This window comes from Macrotis lagotis, chromosome 2 (assembly GCF_037893015.1).
Source record: "Macrotis lagotis isolate mMagLag1 chromosome 2, bilby.v1.9.chrom.fasta, whole genome shotgun sequence".
Taxonomy (NCBI): Eukaryota; Metazoa; Chordata; class Mammalia; order Peramelemorphia; family Peramelidae; genus Macrotis; species Macrotis lagotis.
Genome location: NC_133659.1, coordinates 45,298,860 through 45,320,486, shown reverse-complemented (window position 1 = coordinate 45,320,486; position 21,627 = coordinate 45,298,860). Strand labels below are relative to the sequence as shown.

At 37.4% G+C, this 21,627-nt stretch overlaps 1 protein-coding gene across 6 annotated transcripts in view; it reads left to right on the top strand.

Annotated features, from left to right (window-relative positions):
* SPATA1 (spermatogenesis associated 1) overlaps window positions 1–21,627 on the top strand; it is an 84,041-nt gene that overhangs the window by 16,744 nt on the left and 45,670 nt on the right. For all 6 annotated transcript variants that reach the window (XM_074221796.1, XM_074221794.1, XM_074221793.1 and 3 more), the window contains exons 4-6: window positions 11,506–11,623; window positions 20,928–20,981; window positions 21,065–21,305. In XM_074221796.1, the coding sequence (XP_074077897.1) occupies window positions 11,506–11,623; window positions 20,928–20,981; window positions 21,065–21,305 (413 nt within the window). The remainder of the gene's footprint in view (window positions 1–11,505; window positions 11,624–20,927; window positions 20,982–21,064; window positions 21,306–21,627) is intronic.

Here is a 21,627-nt window from a genome sequence, read left to right as displayed (position 1 = left end):
TATCTCTCTGCTTCAAATGAGTTTCTTGTAAGCAGCATATTGTAACATTCTGGTTTTTAATCCACTCTGCTATTTGCTTACGTTTTAAGGGAGAATTCATCCCATTCCCATTCAAGGTTATGATTACTAATTCTTTATTGCCCTCTGTGCTATCTTCCCTCTGTTTGTATTTTTCCCCCTTTCCCCCCCTTTTATCCATATTCCCCAGTATTTTGTTTTTGAATACCACCCCCTTCAGTGTGTTTGCCCTCTTATATCACTCCCTCCCCTTTCTTTCCCCTTTCCCTGTTCCCTTCCCTTCCTTTTGTTATTTCCCCTTATTTCCTCCACTCCCCTTCCCTTTCTCTGTCCCCCCTCCCCTATTCCCCTTTTACTTCTTGAGAGGTTAGATGTTTTATAAGTTAACTGAGTATGTGTAGGTTGACTTTAAGCCAAGTCTGATGAGAAGAAGATCCAGGTGTTTCCCCTCTACTCCCTTCTTCCCCTCTATTACCATAGGTTTTTTGTACCTCTTAGTATAATGAGATTTGTCCCATTCAATCCCCTCCCTCCTCCCGTCTCTTTCCTGTCCCCCTTTTTAGGGAGGTAGTGTATTTTTTTTTTAGATCATTCTATCCAAGTCATAGAAAATTTTGAGTGTCTGTCCCTTCTAGTTCAGTATATCTGTTGAATAGAGTCCAAATTCCTGAGAGTTATTAGAGTCTTTCTCCCCAGTGGAGTTAAAGCCAGTTACATCCCATTAGATATCAGTCTCATGGATAGGTCATGGATGTCCAGCATTTCTGGCTAGGTATATTCTCTCTGTTAGAGTTACAATTCTCAGGATTTATGAGAGTCTCTACCCCACCCCCCCATGCTGGGATATAGCCAGTTTCAACTTGCTGGATTGCATTTTTTTCCTTTTACCGCCCCTCCCCCCCTTTTTTTACCTTTTCATGTGTCTCTTGAACCTCCTGTTTGATATCCAAATTTTCTGTTTAGCTCTGGTCTTTTCATCAGAAATTTTTGGAATTCTTCCATTTCGTTAAATGTCCATCTTTTTCCCCCTGGAAGAGAAGGCTCAGCTTTGCAGGAAAGTAAATTCTTGGCTGCATTCCAAGCTCCCATGCTTTTCGAAATATCTCGTTCCAGGCCCTTCGATCCCTTAAAGTTGATGCAGCCAGGTCCTTCGTGATCCTTACTGTGGCTCCTTGATATTTAAATTGTTTCTTTCTGGCTGCTTGCAGGATTTTCTCTTTTATCTGATAGTTCTGGAGTTTGGCCACAACATTCCTTGGTGTTTTCCTTTTAGGATCTTTTTCTGGTGGGGATCGATGTACTCTTTCAATAACTACTTTGCCCTCCGATTCCATGATGTCAGGGCAGTTTTCTATCACTAGATCCTGTAATATTAAGTCCAGGCTTTTTTTCTCTTCAATGTTTTCAGGAAGTCCTATAATTTTCAGGTTTCCCCTCCTTGATCTATTCTTGAGGTCAGTGGTTTTGTTGATGAGGTATTTCACATTTGCTTCTATTTTTTTATTTTTTTATTTTGTTTAACTGACTCTTGCTGTCTCGTGGAGTCATTAGTTTCTGTAGACTCCATTATTTTTTGGGGGGGGGGGGAGTTTTCTTCATTAACCTTTTCCAATTGGTCGATTCTACTTTTGAAAGAGCTTTCCATTTGACCAGTTGAGGTTTTGAGAGAATTAATTTCTTTTTGCATTTGCTCATTTATTTTCCAGTTGATTTTTAAACTCTTTCCTTATTTCTTCAAGGAAGTCTTTCTGTGCTGGAGACCAGATTGTATTCTCCTCAGATGTTCCAGGTCTCTCTGGGTTGGGGTTGGGGGGGGGGGGGGGGGGGGGTTGGTTCACCTGGGCTTGGGATCTCTAAAGGCTTTACTGAGTGCAGTTTCTCTGGCTGGCCAGTAGGAGGTGCTGGTTGCCCTCTCTGGAGTGTCTGTGACCTTGGTTGAGGCCTTCTCCCTTTGCTTGAGGGAGGGAATTGGAGCTATTGAATTCTTTTGCCTTCACTCAATGGTGGGCTTTACCCTGGCCTGAGGTGATTCCTCAGCTGGGCTGGTTCTTTTGCTCACACACCTGGGCCTGGGGCAGAAATAATTTGCATTTTTTGGGGAGTAGGCCTCAGTGCAATGGAGGCGTGGGCTCAGAGTTTCTCAGACCTGAGGAGCCCAGGGATGGTGTTGGCAGCTCTCCTGCACCCGACCTCTCCCCGCAGCCCCTTCCCCAAGCTCCAGGGGGCAAGCACCAACACCAGCGCTTCTGCTTCCCCGCGGACCCAAGCCCCCTTCGTCCAGCCCCACCGCTGATCCAGCAGGTCCGGCTCTCAGGCTCAGACTCCCGGTTCCAATTCAGCTGTTGGTCTGGCTGATCTTCCCTGGGAGCTCAGACTCACTTGCCGGTACCTGGCTTTTCTTTCTGGGTTTCCTGGTTCGGATTTCTTTTAAGAGGTTTGTTTCATGTGATAGATGGGGAAGAGATCAGGAAACTTTAGAACTGTGCTTGTCTTCTCTCCGCCATCTTGGCTGGAAGTCCACTTTTGACCTTTTTAAAGGATATCTATTTCCTCTTAATGCTTAAACTTCATGCATTTGTATATAAACATTTAAGTCTTTGAGTCTTGTTGATTCCTTTCTTGATTATTTTTTTCTAGGTATCTGAACAGCCATTTTCCCCTAATTTCTCTTGTTTTCCTTCTTTTCCATCCTTTTTCATATTTACCTCTTTTGATTAAATTTATAAGACATCAGCTAAAGACAATCTAATCAGTTCTTATTAGGGGCAATCCATCTTTGACTAAGAGCCTGTCATGTCTATACTTTTAAGCCACAATCCAGAAACTCAAATTCTATTCTCAAACACCATCACCTGTTTATATCTCCCAATCAGTTGCCTTCAATGGGAATCAGTGAGAAAAACAGCCTATTTATTTATGTCTTAGTTTCTTGCCCCCAAGTCTTTGTAATCATTGCATACTTTCCAGGATTCTTCTTATGTCCACCTGAAACATCAGAAATGGGTTGGTGATCACTTTTTTTTGATGAATCTTCATTAGTTGATTAAATTTAATAGGTATAAATATAAAATCTTGTGAGCTTATCAGTTTTACAAGTGTAAAAGGGAAGCAATTGTTTTGAAAAAGATCCAAGAGTTTGAGTAGACTGCGAACTCAATATGTGATGTAGCACCCAAGAAGTTAACATGATCTTGGTAGCAGAGATCTGTCTTGGGACTTCTTTTTTTCTCCCTCTATGCTACTTCGATTGATGATCCAATCAACTCCCTTGGATTTAATTACTCTATGCTCACTTCAAATTTGGCATCTCCAATAGCTTTTCAGATATCCAGAAGTGAATGTCTGGAGGTCATCTTAAATTAACCAAATCCAAAACGGATCTCGTTATCTTTTGCTCCAACTCTCCTTACCTCTTCCCTATTATTGTAAAGAGCCACACCAATCTCCCAGTTCCTTGGGCCTACAGCCTGGGAGTCTTCCTGGAATCCTTACCACTTCTTATCTCCACTATCCAAACTGTTGTCAAAGCCTGTGAACTTAACCTTTTCATCTCCTCTTGAATCTCTCCTCTAACACTGCCACCCTTATCATCTCATGTCTGGATTATTTCAATGGTTTGCTTTAGTGGTTGAATGGAGGATGGATTGGAGTAGGAAGAGATTAATGGCAGGCAGACCCATTAGCCCTTGATTGACTAACAGGCACTGATTTTATATGACTATTCCATATTTTGTATTTATCTTGCTGTTATTTGCCCTTGCTTCCATCTTCTGTGCGTGTCTTTTTTTAAAACCTGAGATAGTTGATATTCATTCACATCAGTCTCTTTAGACAACTTTCCTCATTTTTTTCCTCTGGAATTGTTTTTCTTTCTTTAAAATTTTATTTATGAGATTTCCCCAACCTTCCTGGCGTGACTTCATCTGGGATCCTGGTTAAAATATAGGTTGTTTTTGAGACTATATACTTGATTTTGCTTTTTGCTATTGTACAATCAAAAATGGAGATGTCATTCCTCAAGGTTCCCATCATTTCTGCTTGAGCAATATGTTCCTTTCTGTTGGTAAGAATCAAATATTTCCTTCATTGTTTCTTCCACCTTTTGAAACTATAGATACAACAAGCCAATAAATTATTGGTTCTTGGCAAATAGGCTACTTGAACATATAAGACAATGTAGCAAAATGGAACATTGGCGCTGGTATCAATTCCTTCTTCTGATACAACCTTTATGACTTTTATCAAGACATAACCTCTCTGAGTCTTGGTTTCCTCATCATATATAGTCCTATCACTACCTTCTGTTTGTCCTGTACTTTTTAATAAATTATGTACTTCCAAAGTCATGTCAATCACAAATCTCATCCCATCAAATATCAGATATATGAATTTACTTGTGTTAGACTCTCTATTTTACCTTATTTGCTACCTATTCTTTATGCATTTGTGAATTGGCATCTGATGTCATGATATACTTTATTGTTGATTCCTTTTTTTTTTCAAATTTTGTCACTCATGAATTTCTAGGTTCTACAAATGCTATCATTTTACCTATATTATGACTACTTTTTATACTATCTAATTGATAGGTATTCTTAAGTATTTTTTCCTCATTTTTGTCTTTTCATTTTAAAGTCTCTGAGTAGATTTGCAAGGTAAAAGGCAAAATACAGTTTTGCAAGATTGTTTAGATATGATCTGTTCATGGCCCAGGACATATCTTTTTAAGCCATGGTTCAGAAATTCAAAATTCTTTATACATCATTATCTTCTATTTTCTTCCCAGTGTTCTAGGTTATTGATGGTCAAGGTTTCCCAATGATTCTTTGCCTGGACCTACAGTAGACATATGTTTCATGCATTTTTGCTTCATCCATTAGGGCTGCTTATTAATGGTTTCATGGTACTAAATATATAAAGACTTGAAACTTCCAAATTTCCTGAACTGCTGGAGTATTTGGTGATCTAGAATCATTTGGTAGGAATAACTAATCTTGATCTACCCTATAAACAAATAATTTTTTAAACGTTTACTAGCTAAGTTAATTTATTTTTATCTCTGTATAGATTTCTACCCTAAGAAAGTTATTTGATAAAAAAAAGAGTTGCAAAGTAAAATATTACAAGTAACAGCCACCTATTAGTATTAAAGAATAAGGAAAATTGTGTTCTTTAGATCATAACTCTGGAATTTAGTCTACAAATAAGCATTTTATTTCTATAAAAAATTTGACTTGTTTTAATTTAGTCAGATTTACCTAGTTCTTTTTTTATATTTTATTTAAGGCAATGGGGTTAAGTGACTTGCCCAAGGTCACACAGCTAGGCAATTATTAAGTGTCTGAGGCTGGGTTTGAACTCAGGTCCTCCTGACTCCAGGGCTAGTACTCCATCCACTGCATCACCTAGCTGCCCCCTACCTAGTTCTTTATAGGTATATCCTGCCTCCTACATGAGCAATGCCACTTTGGGATTTCATTAAAACATTATCAGTAAGACTCATCCTAAAGTTGGGTTCTCCAATATAATGTCCTTAGGAGCTCAGCTCAACCCTAGTGCCATTTGAGTTTGTTACTCTAGCAGCTTTTTAACTATGGTACAGATAGGAAGCATTTCATAGAAAGAATGAATTAATGTTTTGCTGTTAGTATTAGTAGTTCTAATCACTACAGAAGGACTTCAAGTAAATAATAATTCACATTTATATATCACTTTGCAAATAGTACCCCCACTGGGCAGAAACAGACTGAGAGATTAAGGGACTTGCCCATAGTCACACAATTATTAAATATCTGAGGTAAAATTTGAACTCAAGTCTTCTGATTCTGAATCCTATAATCTTTCCTATTATGCTATATAGCCTCTGGGTCACATGAAAAACCAAAGAGAAAAAGAAACAATTTTCTTTCCTTTCTATGTACAGGCAGTTGGGCAGAGTCCTTTTACATTGTTTTGAGAAGAGGCATCCCTCCTTTCCTACCTCCCCCCTTCTAGAATATATAGGCAGTTTATGGGAAATGTTCTCCTCATGAAGCGGTACCCAGATTCAGTCAAGAGCTGTAATCTCTAGCTATATCTTTTGAGATAGTTTGTAGCTAAGTGGAACCACCTGAGAAACTAAAGTAATTGGCTTGATGGGAGTGGGGATAAGTGAAAAGGGATTGTGGTTGCTAGAATGAAGGACTCTGAAAGAATGGAGCCTGTGGCTTAATTTGAGCCAAACCAAGAAACCAAACCCACCCTTCCTGATTGATAGAGTGATAGTCCCAGACTAGAAATTAGGGGACTTTAGTAAATAAAAAGTAATTCTTCCCTTTACCCCCCCCCCTCAAATTTCAGTATCTTCAAGGGGTCCAGTTGATGATTAATCATGTCTCCATATGACTTTAAAATATTCAAAATGCTCTCCCCAGTCCTTATGCTATGCTATTCTAAGGCCTCCTATCTACTATAACCTTATAAAAACCTCAGACCTCAGATCCCTTTTAAAAAGCAAATATTTCTTGGCTTTTTAATAATCTGAATTTTGGTTCAAAAATATTTCATTTATAGAATTGCTATAGAACTGTCTCCAGAAACATCATTTACCTAAAACCATATATTTTCTTGGAACCAATTAAAGATGTGAAATGGAGTATGCCTATTTTAATTTTCAATGTTTCAGTACATGTTATTTCATTTGATCTTCATAACAACCCCAGGAATAGCCAATGTCACTTTATTGATGAAGAAATTGAGGCACAAAGAAATTGAGACTCATTTTACCTTAGGTTAGGTTAATAAATAGCAAAGATGAGATTAGATCTTAGGTTTTCTGATTCATAAGTGCTTTTTTTACTACATGATGCTTCTATATAATCATAGAATTACAAAAATTCAATTTGGAAGGAACCATTAGCAGAAATTTAGTTTTACTCATACATCATAAGAATATCCACTACAACATATTTGACAATTGACCCTAGAGGCTTTTCCCAAAAGTCCAATGCTGAAGAAAACACTATTGTCTGAGTTAGCTTATTCTACTTTCGGATATTTATAATTTGGGGGAAGTTTTCTCTTATATCTAGACTAAATCTACTCCTTAGCAATTTGTATTCATTGCTCCTAACTTGACTGGCTAGGGCCAAACAGAATAGATGTAATCGTCCTTCTATATGAAAACCTTCCAAGTACTTAAAGTCAACTATCTTTAAGATAAATTTTTTTCATCCCCAGGTTAAATGTCCCTACTTTATCTAAGAGATTTTTATATTGCATAAACTCTAGGCTTTTACTATTTACTCTTTACTGTTCTGGCTACCCTATTCTACATGTGCTCTAGGTGATCGGCCATTCTTAAATGGTGCTTTCCAGCTGTGTTCTGACCAAACCAGTGTATAAAATAATAATATTGTCTCCTCTCTAAAGGTTGCCCAAGATTCCATTAGTGTTTCTGACTTGTCTTATCACATTGTTGATTCATATAATTAAAAAACCCCAATTTTTTCAATTTGCTCTATAACTACATTCTCTTGAGTCTTGAACCAAACTAAAATTATATATTCATATATATTAAATTTTCTCTTATTAGATTCACCTGAGATTCTTGCCTCTTCAAGAAAGAATTTTGTATATCTTGACTGTCATGCAACATGTTAACTAACCCTCCTGATTTTGTGCTATTAGCAAATTCATAACCATGCCATCTATACATTTCTCCAAATTATTGATAAAAATGACAAACAACAAAGGGTCAAGTTCAGATCTCTGAGTCACCCACTTTATATGGACACCGAACCATTAATGACATAATGCTAATCATTCAACTAATTCCTTCTAATTGGCCTCTTGTCTAGTCTACATCTTGCTCTTTTTCACAAAAAATCATGAGACACTTTATGTTAAAATATAGGTACATTATATTTACAACTTTCTTCTGATCTAACCATTTAATAACTCATTTGAAAAGAGAAAAAGAAGCAAAACAAAAGTTGAACAGCTCAGTTCCCTTTGCCTCTGTTATGTTATCTTTACTTCATCTGCTTCAAGCCTTGATCATTTCTTGAAGCCTCATTTTCTTCTGAAGTATTAATTTTTAAAATTTTTTTCATTCTTTTCATTCTTTACTAATTTAGAAAATTTAGAACTTTAGAACTTATGTAATAGCATTACCACTCCTAACTCCCTATTGTAAAATTGATTTTCTGTTATCTACTTTTGCTTTCTTCTGGACATATTCTTTTTTTTTCCTGACCATTCCATCCTATCCTTCATGCAACTTTAATTTATTTTTTATTCTCATTTTGTACAAATTTTTTTTTACATTAATAAAATATACTTGTTTACAAGTAAACAAAATAACCCTCCTCTCATGAATATAGATAGACTTGCTTGGGCGAAAAAGTAAAGGGGAGAGAAAAAAATTAAAATAAAAAAATAATAGTAATAGTTGTACATATGGCCAGGTGGCGCAATGGACGAAGCACCAGCCCTGGAGCCACGAGCACCCGAGTCCACATCCAGCCTCGTAAACCCAATAATCACCCAGCCATGTGACATGCAAGCCACCCAATCCCCACTACCCTGCAAAAACCAAAAAGAAGGGAAAAAAAAGACCCAAAATAAAATAAAATAGTAATAATAGTAGGGGTGGCTGGGTGGCAGACAGAGCATTGGCCCTTGAGCCAGGAGCACCTGGGTCCGAATCTGGGCCCAGAACACCCAAAGATCACCCTGCTATGTGGCCCCAGGCAGGCCACCCAGCCCCACTTGCCCTGCACCCTCCCCCAAATAATAACAAAAAATGTGCTTCAGTCTTTGTTCCAACACCATCAACTCTGTCGTGAGTGGATCACATTCTTTATGATAAGTCCATCACAAAAGTTACTTCCATATTTTTCCAACATTGCCATTGCTGATCGCAACTCCCTCCTTTCTTATTTCTCCACTACCATGTACTATATTTTCTTTCTCCTTTCACTCCAACTCTGCTGTAGGGTCGCAGAGTGGCGCAGCAGACAGATCCCTGGTCCTGGGGTCAAGAAGCCCTGAGCCCGCCTACCACCCCTTAGGCCCAGCATCCACCTGGCCCTGTGGTCCTGGGCAGGCCTTCCAATCCCAGCCCCTTGCAAGAAGTAAAAAAGAAAATGTGTTATATCTGACCACTGTCCCTCCGTGGTCCATCCTCTCCTCCTTTATTCACATCCCCACCCCTTCCCCCTGCTCCCCCCTCTTTCTTACTCCAGTTGTCTATACCCCATTGAATATATTTGCTGTTTCCTCTCCTAGCCATCTCTGATGAGAGCAAAGGTTCCCTCATTCCCCCTTGCCTCCCCCCTTCCATATCATTGCAATAGCTCATTGTAATAAAAAAAAATCTTATTATGTGAAATACCTTGGACTATTCCCCCTCTCCTTTTTCTTTCTCCCATTCCATTTCCCTTTTTTCCTATTGACTCCATTTTTACACCATATTTTATCTCTGAATTCAGCTTTCTCCTGTGCCCTACTGGACATATTCTTTAAAAATCTGAGTTGATTTGGTGAGATTCCTCTGTGTCAATGTACTTTTCAGATAACACCTCCTTTTCTTCCTTACTGGTATTTTCCTTTCATGTCTCTAGAATTTAGCTTCTCCTATTGCTCTTCTCTAGAATTTTAGTCCATGGGACTTTCTGAAGCATTTGATATATGCCCTCTTAAGAACTAGGATAACTTTTTGGCTTCCTTTTTTCTGTACCACAAACTCTAGAAGAGAGTGGTCACCTCCCCAATGTTACTATCATTTTTACTCCTTATTGGAGAGAATTAAGATCCAAAATAGAATTTCTTTTTTGTTGGTCCTTCTCCTTTAAGGGATGTCAAGAAATTCTGAACTGCCCTTTAGGCAGAAAGAGTAATTGAAAAAAATAAATACAGTTTCTCATCACTACTCTTTCATTTCTCTTTTCTGTTCTTGTGATGTTTCCCAAAGTCCTTAAGTATTTTTTTTTTCTGTCCCAGGGGTCTGTGGTCGACTCCAGTAAAAAAAAAATTCTTTTGCTTTTTCCTCCATTTACCTTTCCTTAAATGTTTTTCATTGATGCTTTCTTTTTATGATTCCCAGAGTAATGAGTATTTATAATAATTTTGCACAACTATCCCCAGGTGGGATTAAGAACATAATATTCCAGCACATTTACTCTAAATTGGAATAGATGAATGAATATTATGGTTTTTCTTTCCATGTGTAAATTTTACTTTGGGCTCTAAGTGAGCATAGAACTTTATTAAACTTTATTAACTTAGAACTTTATTAACATAGAACTTTATTAAACTTCTAAACTAGAACTTCTAAGATCAAGTTACTTACTTTCTCCCAGCCTCAGTTTCTTCCTCTGAAAAATGAAGAGATTGGACTTTATGGTCTCTAAGACCTTTTCGAGAAATAATTCTATGATCTTATAGAGGTATTTTTTAAGTTTTACAAAGTGCTTCATATTATTTGATTTAATCTTTACCCTACTTGAGAGGTAGGTATAAAGTATCAATGATCCATTTTATAGATGAGCAAAGTGAAACAAGAAATTCAGTGGTTTCTTCACAGCCTCACAGCTAGTAAGTATCTAAGGCAAGATTTGAACCCAGATCCAGTGGGAACATTCATTATGCTCCATTGCCTCATTTAATCACCTTAGTCTAGACACCATATTCACTTATTTGTAGTTACTAAGTTCTCTGCAGCCTGAGTTTAATTTTTTTTTTTGTAAATAGTATAAATTGGACAGAATCCTCTATCTTAAAATGACAAAGGAAATAGTACTTTCAGTTTTTTAGAAAGCATCTACTAAAAGAACCTTTCAATAAAACATGGACAGAGTAAAACAGGCATATAAAATTTGTTTCATTATTTCAATATTGACCATGTGAATTTTTTGGTTGAATTTTGTGTTGGCTGGAATTAAGGGCAGGTGTTTGCTAAATTCTAATTATTAGTTTTAGATATTATTCCAGAGGGCAGAAGAACTTCATAGAAGTTGACCAATCAGAGAATAAAAAATTATACTTCAAAAAAAACCAACCAGAAGTCTGAATGAAATCTGGATGAAACAAGATTTTTATATTCTATAAAAACAAAGATTTGAGAATGAGAACCTAACCTTACCAACAGACGGCACAAGTTGATGACATTTGCATAATGACATTTTGAAGGGAATAGCAAGATGCCAGGTCCCAAGAGCTTTCATTTTAGTACTCTTGAATGATAGTAGAATGTTAGCATCCTGAGGAAAGAACAGAGCACCCATGACAAGTATCCTCTGGCATTGTGAACTCTGTGAGGACCCCTTTTAAAAACAGATAAATGTCATAAAAGTTAGTGTATTAAGTTAAATTTATTTTAGTGAATCTGTAGTTTTAGATCCCTAAGAATATGACAAAAATTAAGCCCTCATTAGCTTTTTAGTTACAAATAAAACCCCTAAAAGTATAATATTGCAGATGCAATAATGTTTCGTGCTATTTCAGGGTGTCACCTCTTCTTACTTTACAAGCCCTGAGGGAGCAGCTGGGTGAGTTCCTGGGTGAAGAGGCTGTTGCAGAAAAATTTTTATTTTTGAAGTGCATAGGAAACAATTTAACTGTGGTAAGTTATTTCCTTGTGTTTGCATTCTTTCTTTTTAAAAACCTCTACATTTTTGAAGTTTTCATTGCTTCTCCACACAATTTCTTAATCTTCAACCTGAACTGTACTTGACAAACACCTAGAACTATAGAGATAATTTATGGATTTGAAATATCACTAAGAAATTGTATGAATAAGAAAGATTTGATTATTCTCACTTTTTCCATTGTTATGGAACAAAGAATAGTGTGTGTTTGTGTGTGTGTGTGTGTGTATGTCTGTATGTATATATGAGTGTATGTGTCCATGTATTTGTGTGTATGTAAATTTCCTTAGAAACAAAATGGACATGGATTAAAAGCAGGATCTTATAATGATGATTTTTCTGAATAGAGAGTATGATTTTTAGAGTTTTTGAAGGTTAAGTATTTCAGCTGTAGAAATGTCATTTCTGCTTGAGCCATACCCCACTGAATGGAGACAGAGTAACTTAGATCCAAAAGTCCTTTTGTCTAGAAACAGGAACATGGGATGTGTAACAGGAAAGGACCTTGGGAACATCTAATCTGACTCTGAGACCCAAAGAGGTTAAATTTGCCCTTTTGGTTTTAGACAGAGTTAATAACAAAACCGGAAGTTCAAGTTGGGTGTGCTGACAACATATCCAGTGCTTTATCTGTTGAGTCACTCTCTTAAAAATTTGAGGGACAAAATCTAGAAATAAGACATCATAACTTGTCAAATTATTGGATTTAGATTTGGAAAGAATCTTGGAAGTCATCTAATCAACTCTTCTCATTTAATAGATGAGGAAACTAAACAAGCTAAATTACAGTAGTTTATATAGGTAAGGTAAGTAGACTACAAAGGTGGGATTTGAACTTAGGATCTCTCCAGTATCTTCATTTTATAGAGTAAGAAATTCAGACCTAGAGAAAGTTACTTGACCAAATTCCTATAAGGTAGGTAATAAGTGGTAGAGCCTAGATTTAAATCAACTTCTGATTCCAAATTGTTAATTCTTTCCACTAATATAACCTTGTATCTCCTCCTTCTATCCTCATAACTCTATCCCCAGTAGCACAACAAAGATGAAAAAGATTCAGTTAAGTTAATGGATAGGGAAAAAAAGGAAAGCACTCAAGGAGAAATAAGACAAAGGAAGGCTTGATTTCCTTAAGTTTGCATTCCAAGCTTTCCTTAGACTGAGCCTCCCTTCTGCCCTCTGGGTCCATTCCCTTCTATGTTGTGTTTAGGAAGATGAAAGGGCTTCCTTGCTGCCCAGTTGTTGTAGTAGATGGAAAACTAGCTTACCTAGAATTACCAATCAAACATTTCCATTAGATTTCTGATCCCTTGCCAGAAATGTACTCTCTTCCCATTCCTACCTCCTAAAATCCTTAACTATCTTCAAAGTTCTTTTTTCTTTTTCAAAATATTCTTTTTAAATACCACCATTTTCTGCCTGAGGCCTTTCCTGATCCTGCCAGTCACTAATACTTCACTTCCTAGGGTTAGCTTATATTTGCTATGAATATATTTTATATATGCACATTTGTAGTATATCTACTGGGCATCCCTCCTACCCTTTTCCCCTAACTCAGTTCAGAAGTTGAATCCCTGAATATACTAGGTTCAAGATCCTTTGTATCTGTACTCATATAGAACTATAGCTCACAAATTCCCACTGATGTATTATCCATGAATTATTATTCAGAGTTAAATCAATTCAGGAATTTGCTAAGTTCCTACTTGTGCTCGACATTGTGTCTTGAAGTGAGGGCGTTTGCTAATTTAGCCTTGAATTGACAGCAGCTTATAGCTGAATGATGCTTCCCCAGAAAATTAGTCAATACTGAAATTATGGAACCGAGAGGAATGTGGCACTTAGAGAATTCTAGAGGGAAAAACCCCAAAAGGAGAAGTGTAAGAAAGTAGGTTTAGAGATTATTTGGTATGGGGGGTTGATGCTTAGAATCTAGGCATTTTGCTCCTTCCCCTCCATACTCTTCTCAAATCACTGAATTGTAGCTTCTGAGGCTGATGAGGATATTTGCTCTGCTGGTACCTTAAGTACCCCTTGGAGACATTACCATTCTCCTCTGCTTCTGGGCTGGGGAAAAACTACTCTGCTAACTTAGCAACTCCTCCAGGAATTTTCTCTTTTTTTCTTGCTAGGAGGGGGAGGAATATTTAAAAAAAAACTCATTTTCTATTACTGTAGTCAGGAAGAGTTTTACCTGTAGAAGAAGAACCTGGCACTAATAAATGTATATAAAAAAAATACCTCTCTTTCATTCTTTTGCTTTCTCCTCTGTGAATGTGTTGTCTGTTTTCTTTTATATAAAAGAAATTAGCCTCTATACCTTGATGCTGGTGATTAATGCTGGTGATGCAAACAGAGGTTGGGGAAACTGAGTAGTCAGGGAAAATTGGAAGACAGATCCAGCCCCTAGTGAGAGACAAGTATAGAGGTGAGAGTGATGAATTTCTCCCTTTAGATATCAAAAACATTTGCTGTCACTGCAAACTTATTTGTTGATCATCTCAAAGCTGATTTGCAGGAAAGAATGAAGAAAGATACTTCTAACCTGTAGTAAATAAAAAAAAAAATCCCCCAGTCCAGGGAGAGAAGCAGCTGCCTTTTGTTTATACCATGTAAATCCCTAATAGAATTTCTTTATTGGTATTCACATTGCTGTTGCCCTATACCGACTTCTCCTTTGAGCAGCTCATTGATTGGTGAGGGACTCCTCTAAACCCTCCTTTTATCAACTTTGTTCCAACAATTCATTAAATGTGTATCCCTGTATTATATGTGAAGGTGGCCTCTCAGGGAGTTTTCTTACTCTCCCAAACTGAGTGAAACCTTAAACTTCCATATATGCAGGAAAAAGACCCTAATCCTTATTAGATGTGTATATGAAGGATGGGGAGACTTGAACAGAATGGCCCAAGGGAGGTCATTTTGTGGATTTACTCTCAGGCAGTACCATAAGAGCATAAATGGCTTTTGTTTCTAAATTACTTCTCTCTCTCTCTTTAGGGGGGTAATACTACAGGGGAGCTGCTCCTCTTATTCTTCACCTCAGAGGAAGAGCAGCTCCATTTCAGTCCATTTCAGTGTTTTAGTCTGGAGTCTCTGGAGGAAGGACTGGTTAAGGGCAGAACTCTCCTCCTTTCAGCATCTTTCTCCCAGAATTCTCTGAGTTTACAATCCAGGGGGTCTACAGTGTCATTGCTGATGAATTCTAGGGTAGTATCTCTAATCTCCATGGTGATTCTGATGCAGTATTACATGAAAACATAATACAGATACCCACTAAACCCAAAGCATACTCCTAAAAACATATGCCATGTCAGTGGGAAGAGTAGACATAGAGTTCACAGAAGGATACATTTATTGAATACACATGTGACCAAAACATATCACATCATGGCATTTCTAGGCCTCCTAGACGATCTTGTGGTGTCCTTGTGGTTCCTTTTACAGTCTTGTATCCACAGGCCCTTTGGGTCTCTTCCTGGTTGAGATGTTTTTCCACTGATGCTTAGCCATGGTCTGGGGTATAGGGTGTGATTAGGGAAGACTGCCATGAGGGCTGCAGAATCCTTTTTCAGAAGTGCTTTCCACTTTTGGCATCTACCTGATCCATCTAATTCTCACCTATAGCTACAAGAAGTTATAGCAGGTGCATTTTACCCCAATAAACCGTTTTGGCAGATGGATCAAATCAGGTCAAGGGTTAAACCCAGGGAGTCTCATGCCTATCAATGAGTTGGGGGTGTCTATCCCAAGCAAATTAAGACTTCCACAGTGGAATGGGTGGAGGAGAACAATTTGTACATCCATGAAGGCAGCTGAAGCAGGTACCGTCAAATGCTCAGAGCTTGGTTAGGTACTGAAGACACCCAGGTCATCTCAAGCCACCACTGGACTGTGAAAATTCTGAAAGAAAGATTGAGGCTGATGACTTCATGTCACTCTGCCTTCACTTAAATCTAATTTACACACAAAAGACATTCCCCATTCCTATTTCTAAGGTCCTGTGGCAATAAGCAAGTGACAGAGCCTCAAGTGCCGATACACTGGGGGCTGTGGTCATAACCCATAACCCACAGCAATAGGGGTTCAGCATCCACCTGATGTCTGAGTAGCCTTTTAAGGATCACATGACTAATCTCCTGACCTGAGGAAGGGACTAGAAAAGGTGCCCTAAAAATCATCTGCCTACCCACCCCTGGCCCGATTACTGCAGCAGGTGGGGATCCCACCTATATCAAAACAACCCAAAAAAATCTACAAAAAATATGATTCCACTCATCAGTGGTACAGACTACATAAAGATGAACAGCTCTTGCTGTGAGAGAACTCAGCAGGTATCACATCCAAATAGTAGCCTTGAATGAAACAAAGCTGGTAATTGAAAGTCAGCTTACTAGAGTTGGAGTTGGATATACATTTTTCTAGAGTCCACAGTGAAGGGAAGTCCTGGGATAGGTTTTGCAATCAAAGCTAATCTAATCAATAAACTTGAATGCCTACCAAAAGGTGCGAACAACAGGCTCTTGTAATTGCCACTTGCAGAAAAATGCTACTCCACTATCATCAGTGCCTGTGCTTCCACCATGACAAACCCTGATGGAGTCAAAGAAAAATTTCATGAAAACCTGGAAACCCTTATCATCAATGTACTTAAAAGAAGACATGTTTAAGATTCTGGGTGACTAATGCTAGAGTAGGCTCAGATTACTAGACATGGCAGGGAGACCTTGCAAGGAATGGAGTCAGAAACATCAACAGCAACAGTCATCTACTACTGAAGACTTGTGCATCTCATGACCTCCACATCACAAACACTGTCTTTTATTTACCTAAACACAATAAAACTTCCTTGAAGCACCCTCATAGCAAACCTTGGCATTTAATAGACTATATGATTGTAAGAAGAGACAGACAGGATGTGAGAGAGACCAAGGCAATGTGTGGTGCAGAGTGCTGAACTGATCATAGACTTATCCTCTTCAGACTAAATATTTGCATTCAACAAAAGTAGAGGCCCCAAGGCAAGATGACTACCTGGAGACAATGTCAATAGAAAAGGGTATTTCTAATCTTCCCTCCAAAGGTCTATATTTAGTTATCCCTGCCACATGTGGGTGGTTAGGGGTTGGCACCCCTGGAATCTGGAAAATCTGTGTAAAATTTTTTGGCCTTTTGTACCAAAGAAGTCTGATTTTTTTTTCTTTTTCTTTTATGGGTTCTTTACAATATCTTATTGTAAAATTTGGGTTAAGTATTTGTTCATAGCCTGGGTGCTCCTGACTCCAGAACCAGTGCTCTGCCCACTGTGCCACCTGGCTGCCCATATTGTTATTGTTGTTATTATTATCATTATCATTATCATTATTTTATTTTATTTTGGTTTGGTTTAGTTTGGTTTTTGCAGGGCAGTGGGGTTGGGGTGTCTTACCAGGGTCACACAGCTGGGTGATTGTTGGGTGTCTGGGGCCAGATTCGAGCTTGGGTGCTCCTGACTCCAGGGCCAGTGCTCTGTCCACTGTACCACTTGGCCGCCCCTATCATTATTATTTTTTAATTATAATTTTAATTTTTTCCTCTTTATTGCTCATGAGGGTCTATATTTTTGGGGGGAGGGGGTATTATATTTACTCTTAAACAAGAATATTTTAGTAATATATAAATCATTTGTACAAAAATAAAATATAATTAATAAAAAAAAGTATTTAGTTATAGGCTAAGCTACCTTAATATTTGAGAGACTTCAAAAGAAAATGTTGGAGAGAAGAGGTATTAGACTGACTATCAAATTGAAGGTCTTCAGAGCCATTGTGCTGACCTCATTACTATTGCCTATGAAACCTGGACAGTCCTACCAGCACCATGTCAGAAAACTGAATCACTTCATTTAAATTGTCTTAGGAAGAATCTGAAGATCACCTGGCAGGAGAAGATTCCAGACCCTGAGGTTCTTTCTCAATAAATTGCCAAGCAGTCAAGCATTACTACAGAGAATGCAACTGTGAAGGACCGGTCATATTGCTTGTCAGAAAGACTCTTTTTATGGAGAACTCACATGGGGCAAGCTCTCATCAGAATATCAGAAGAAGTGATACCAGGATACCTGAAGGTCTTAAGAACTTTAGAATTGATTATGCAGCATGAGAGACACTGGTACAGAACTGCCCAGCATGGCGTGCCCTCGTCTGAGGGTGCTGTGCTCTAGGAGCAAGGCAGAATGGAAGCAGCTCAAAGAAGCTGAGATTCATAAGTGTCTCATAAGTCCAGGCGTTGCCATGAACTATTTGTGCCTGACCTGTGGTAGAGCATTCTGAACTTCTATTGGTCTGATCAGATATTGTCTCTAACATAGTGATGCATTTTAGTCTTCTTAATAAGGAAAGGCAAGAACCATATCATACAATATTATACATATATTTTGTGTATTTCTAAGTTTCTAAATTTTTTCTGTTTCATCTCTTTGCTTTCACATGTTTTCTGTGACTTCCACTAAACTCCCCCCAAATTTCTATTTAACTTCTTATGCTAACCCACTATATATCAAAACTGCAATGGGGGGAAACTCACATTGTGGAAAGGATAACTGTACTCTGCCCATGTTTTCTTCTCAATTAGAATGGAAGCTCTTGGAATAGGAGTTATTTCTTTTTCTTTGTACCCCCAGTACTCAGCATAGAGGTCAACTCCTAGTAAATATTTAGCAAATCCTTGTTGATCACTCAGTTTCATTAAATGCATAATAAGAGAAGTAACCACACAGCCTTTCCTCCATGAACTTGGAGTACATTCTCCACCAAAGAAAACATCTGTGGGAAGAATAGATGTACTTAAGTAGTACAAGAAGGGAATGGTTGGGGAGCATGGGCAACCAGGGTTCAGCTATGGTGCTGCTGCAGCAGTCATTTTGGTTTCATGTGCTGGTCAGGATTGTGTCTTCCCAGTCTCCTCTTGGTGTGTCTCTAATCCTGTGCTACAGTGTCTGCTGCCACAGCCCAAATCCACAGTTCTTTTTTTACTTTCTTAGCTTGGGTTCTTTCTCTCCCCTTCCTCCCCAACTCTTTAGAAGAGTCACATAAACCTTTGCTCTATGATTTCTTCTTCCCATAGAGGTTGAGCTTTTAATATTTCATTTCTGTTTTATTAACCAACTTTCCTGCAGAGAAGGACCAATTTCCCTAGTGGAAAAAGGTGGAAAATTGCAACAATGTCTAGTCTTATATGCAGTTTGAAAGCTTTGCTCCTCCCTTTCATGCCAACTGTTGGTCAGAGTTACAATAAATCAATACCACTCTCTAATAATATGTTTTCCCTGCCCGAGTCATTATACTGTTGAGCAAAAGGGAACATATAGTAATACTTCACTTGCAAAGGACAGGGACCCTAGGCCAACCCAGGACCAGATGGGTCAGACCTGATCTAATCTCAGGTCTGATCAGTTCTTTTGTCTTATGCTCACATAGCTGTATGTAGGCAACAAAAGCCACAGGCAGTCCCCAGTCTTTGACCTGTATCCTCCCAGGAGAGCAAGGTGATCATAATTATCATGTGCTATGTCTTTGAACTCCTCATTCTAATCTGGGCTGAGGACTCTGACCAGGGACCTTACCCTCATTTGTGTTGACTATTTCAAATATTTGCCCTTATCGTTCTCTGAAGACTAATCTATAAATTATTGGTTATTTGCCTAATAATTCCCAAGTCCCTCTGGAGATTTCCAATTTCTAAACTCCTAAGTCTTTTCTGTTCTCGAATATAGATGAATGGGTACAGAAAAAAGAAAATGAGGAATGGTCAAATTCAGGATGCCCAGTCATTGTCTTTCCTGCCAATTCATATGTCCAATCAAATTCTGAAAGGACAGGGATTGTTTAATTTTTGGCTTTGAATTCTAGCATATAATAGGTGCTTAATAAATAATTTGCTAAATGATCAATGGCAGGATATATTATATATGTCTTCTTTAGTCATAATTTTTTATTTTCACAGTTGACTATCTAAAAATAAAAATATCTATTGCTATTATTTAGTAGCAAAGTTCTCTTCTTTCTCCAATTAAATGTTAAATTATTCTATAAACATACTTTACTCAGTGGAATAGATTTTCCTCACAAGATTTTTCATTTTCTGTTTTCTTCACTCTGCATCAGTTCAGACAGCTCTGCCACGTTTTCTGAAACTTTCCATCTCATCATTTTTTATGGCATAATAAAATTACATAATAATTTATTTGACCATTCAATAAAGGGTGAACATCCCCTTGGTTTCCTTTTTTTTCTACCAAAACAAGAAATACTATAAATACATATATAACCTTTTTAAAAAAATTTAATCTCTTTGGATTATATATCTTGTAGTAGTATCACCGAGCAAAAGATAAACACCCATATTTAGTGACTTTTGGGGAGTAGGCCCAAATTATACACACTAGAATAGTTAGACCAATTCACTGTTTACCAACCTTACATTAAGGTGCCCACTTGCCCTCAGGTCTCTTCAGCATTTCTCATTTTCCTTTTCTGTCATCTTTGCCAATTTGATGAATTAGAGATGGAACCTCCAAGATGCTTTACTTTGGATTTCTCCAATTATTAATCTTGTGAAACATTTTTCACATGCTTGGATTTTTTTTATTTGAGGCTATACTTTTGTTAGAACAAATAAACCCATAAAATCAGTTTCTGCCCATGCCTGTTGAAAGAAAGAAAGAATGAATGAATGAATGAATGAATGAATGAATGAAAATTCTAATACAAGAATGTATATTTTTATTAAGGGGATAATTCAATTGTATTAAGAAATAGTAACTATGTATACCTTTACCTGTTTTTTTATATGTATTAACTCTAGATTTTGGTCCTGAGAGAAAGAAAATATAAAGAAAAAAACTATTCAAATCATCACTATTCAAATCTTTAACTAGGAATGATTAATGAAGAATCAGTGAATTCTCTAACTCTAAATATTGAACTATTTCTGTACTATAACATTTGACCAAGTAAAACTATTCCTTTGGTCTCTCCTTCCATTAGAACTCTCTTTTATTATCAACAGTTGACCTCTACTTAACTATGTGAGAACTAACATTTGCATAATTGAAAGATGTATGAATTCAATCTTATTTGATGCCCTCAGATAATAAACTTGTGTTCTATAATATCTTCTATCCAGTTTCACTATTTAAAATTTTAAATTTAGCTTAGCTCTCTACTCTTTGCAGAGTTCAAGGTAAATAAATGAGAAATCATGTAAACCTTAGTTGATTTTTGATATTTCTATTTTTAGGTAAAGACAAAGCAAGAAAAGGAACTGAAACTCAAGTCATTTGCTCCACCATATGTATGTAACACACTTAGAATCTTTTATTTTAAAACATTTTTTAAAAAATTATTCTCTGTTAAATTGTTTCCTATATGTTTTAGGCTCTTCAACCAGAATTATATTTGCTTCCCATAGTGGACCACTTAGGAAATATTTATTCAACAACATCAACATCATCTACTGTGGGAGATACACAGCAGAATAATTGTATTGTTTCTGAGGAAGATAAAACTGCCCAGCAACCAGAGAGTTGCAAAACCTCTTCAAACCAGAAAAATGAAAAAGATCCAAGCCCTGTAGAAAATACTTCTAAAGTTTCTCCCCTCAAGAATCAGGAAGAAGGTGATTTCAACTGCCATGGGGCGGCGGCAGGGGGGGGGGGTTATTCTAGCTTGTTAGGGCTGCAGTCCTAAGCAAACCTAAGATCCAGAAATATCATGTTGATGGAAAGATACAATTCAATTTGGAACCTCTTAGTTGTTTTCATAAATTCTCCAGGTAGGTAGGGGAAAAAAAAAGCAAATTTAAGGTAATACAGCCAAGAATAACTAAAATGCCCCAGGAATCATACAAAAACAATAACACTTCAATTTTTTTAGGACATTGTTAAAGGAGATTCACTTTGAGGATTTTTTTTTTTTGGTAAATCATAAGGGAAGAGACA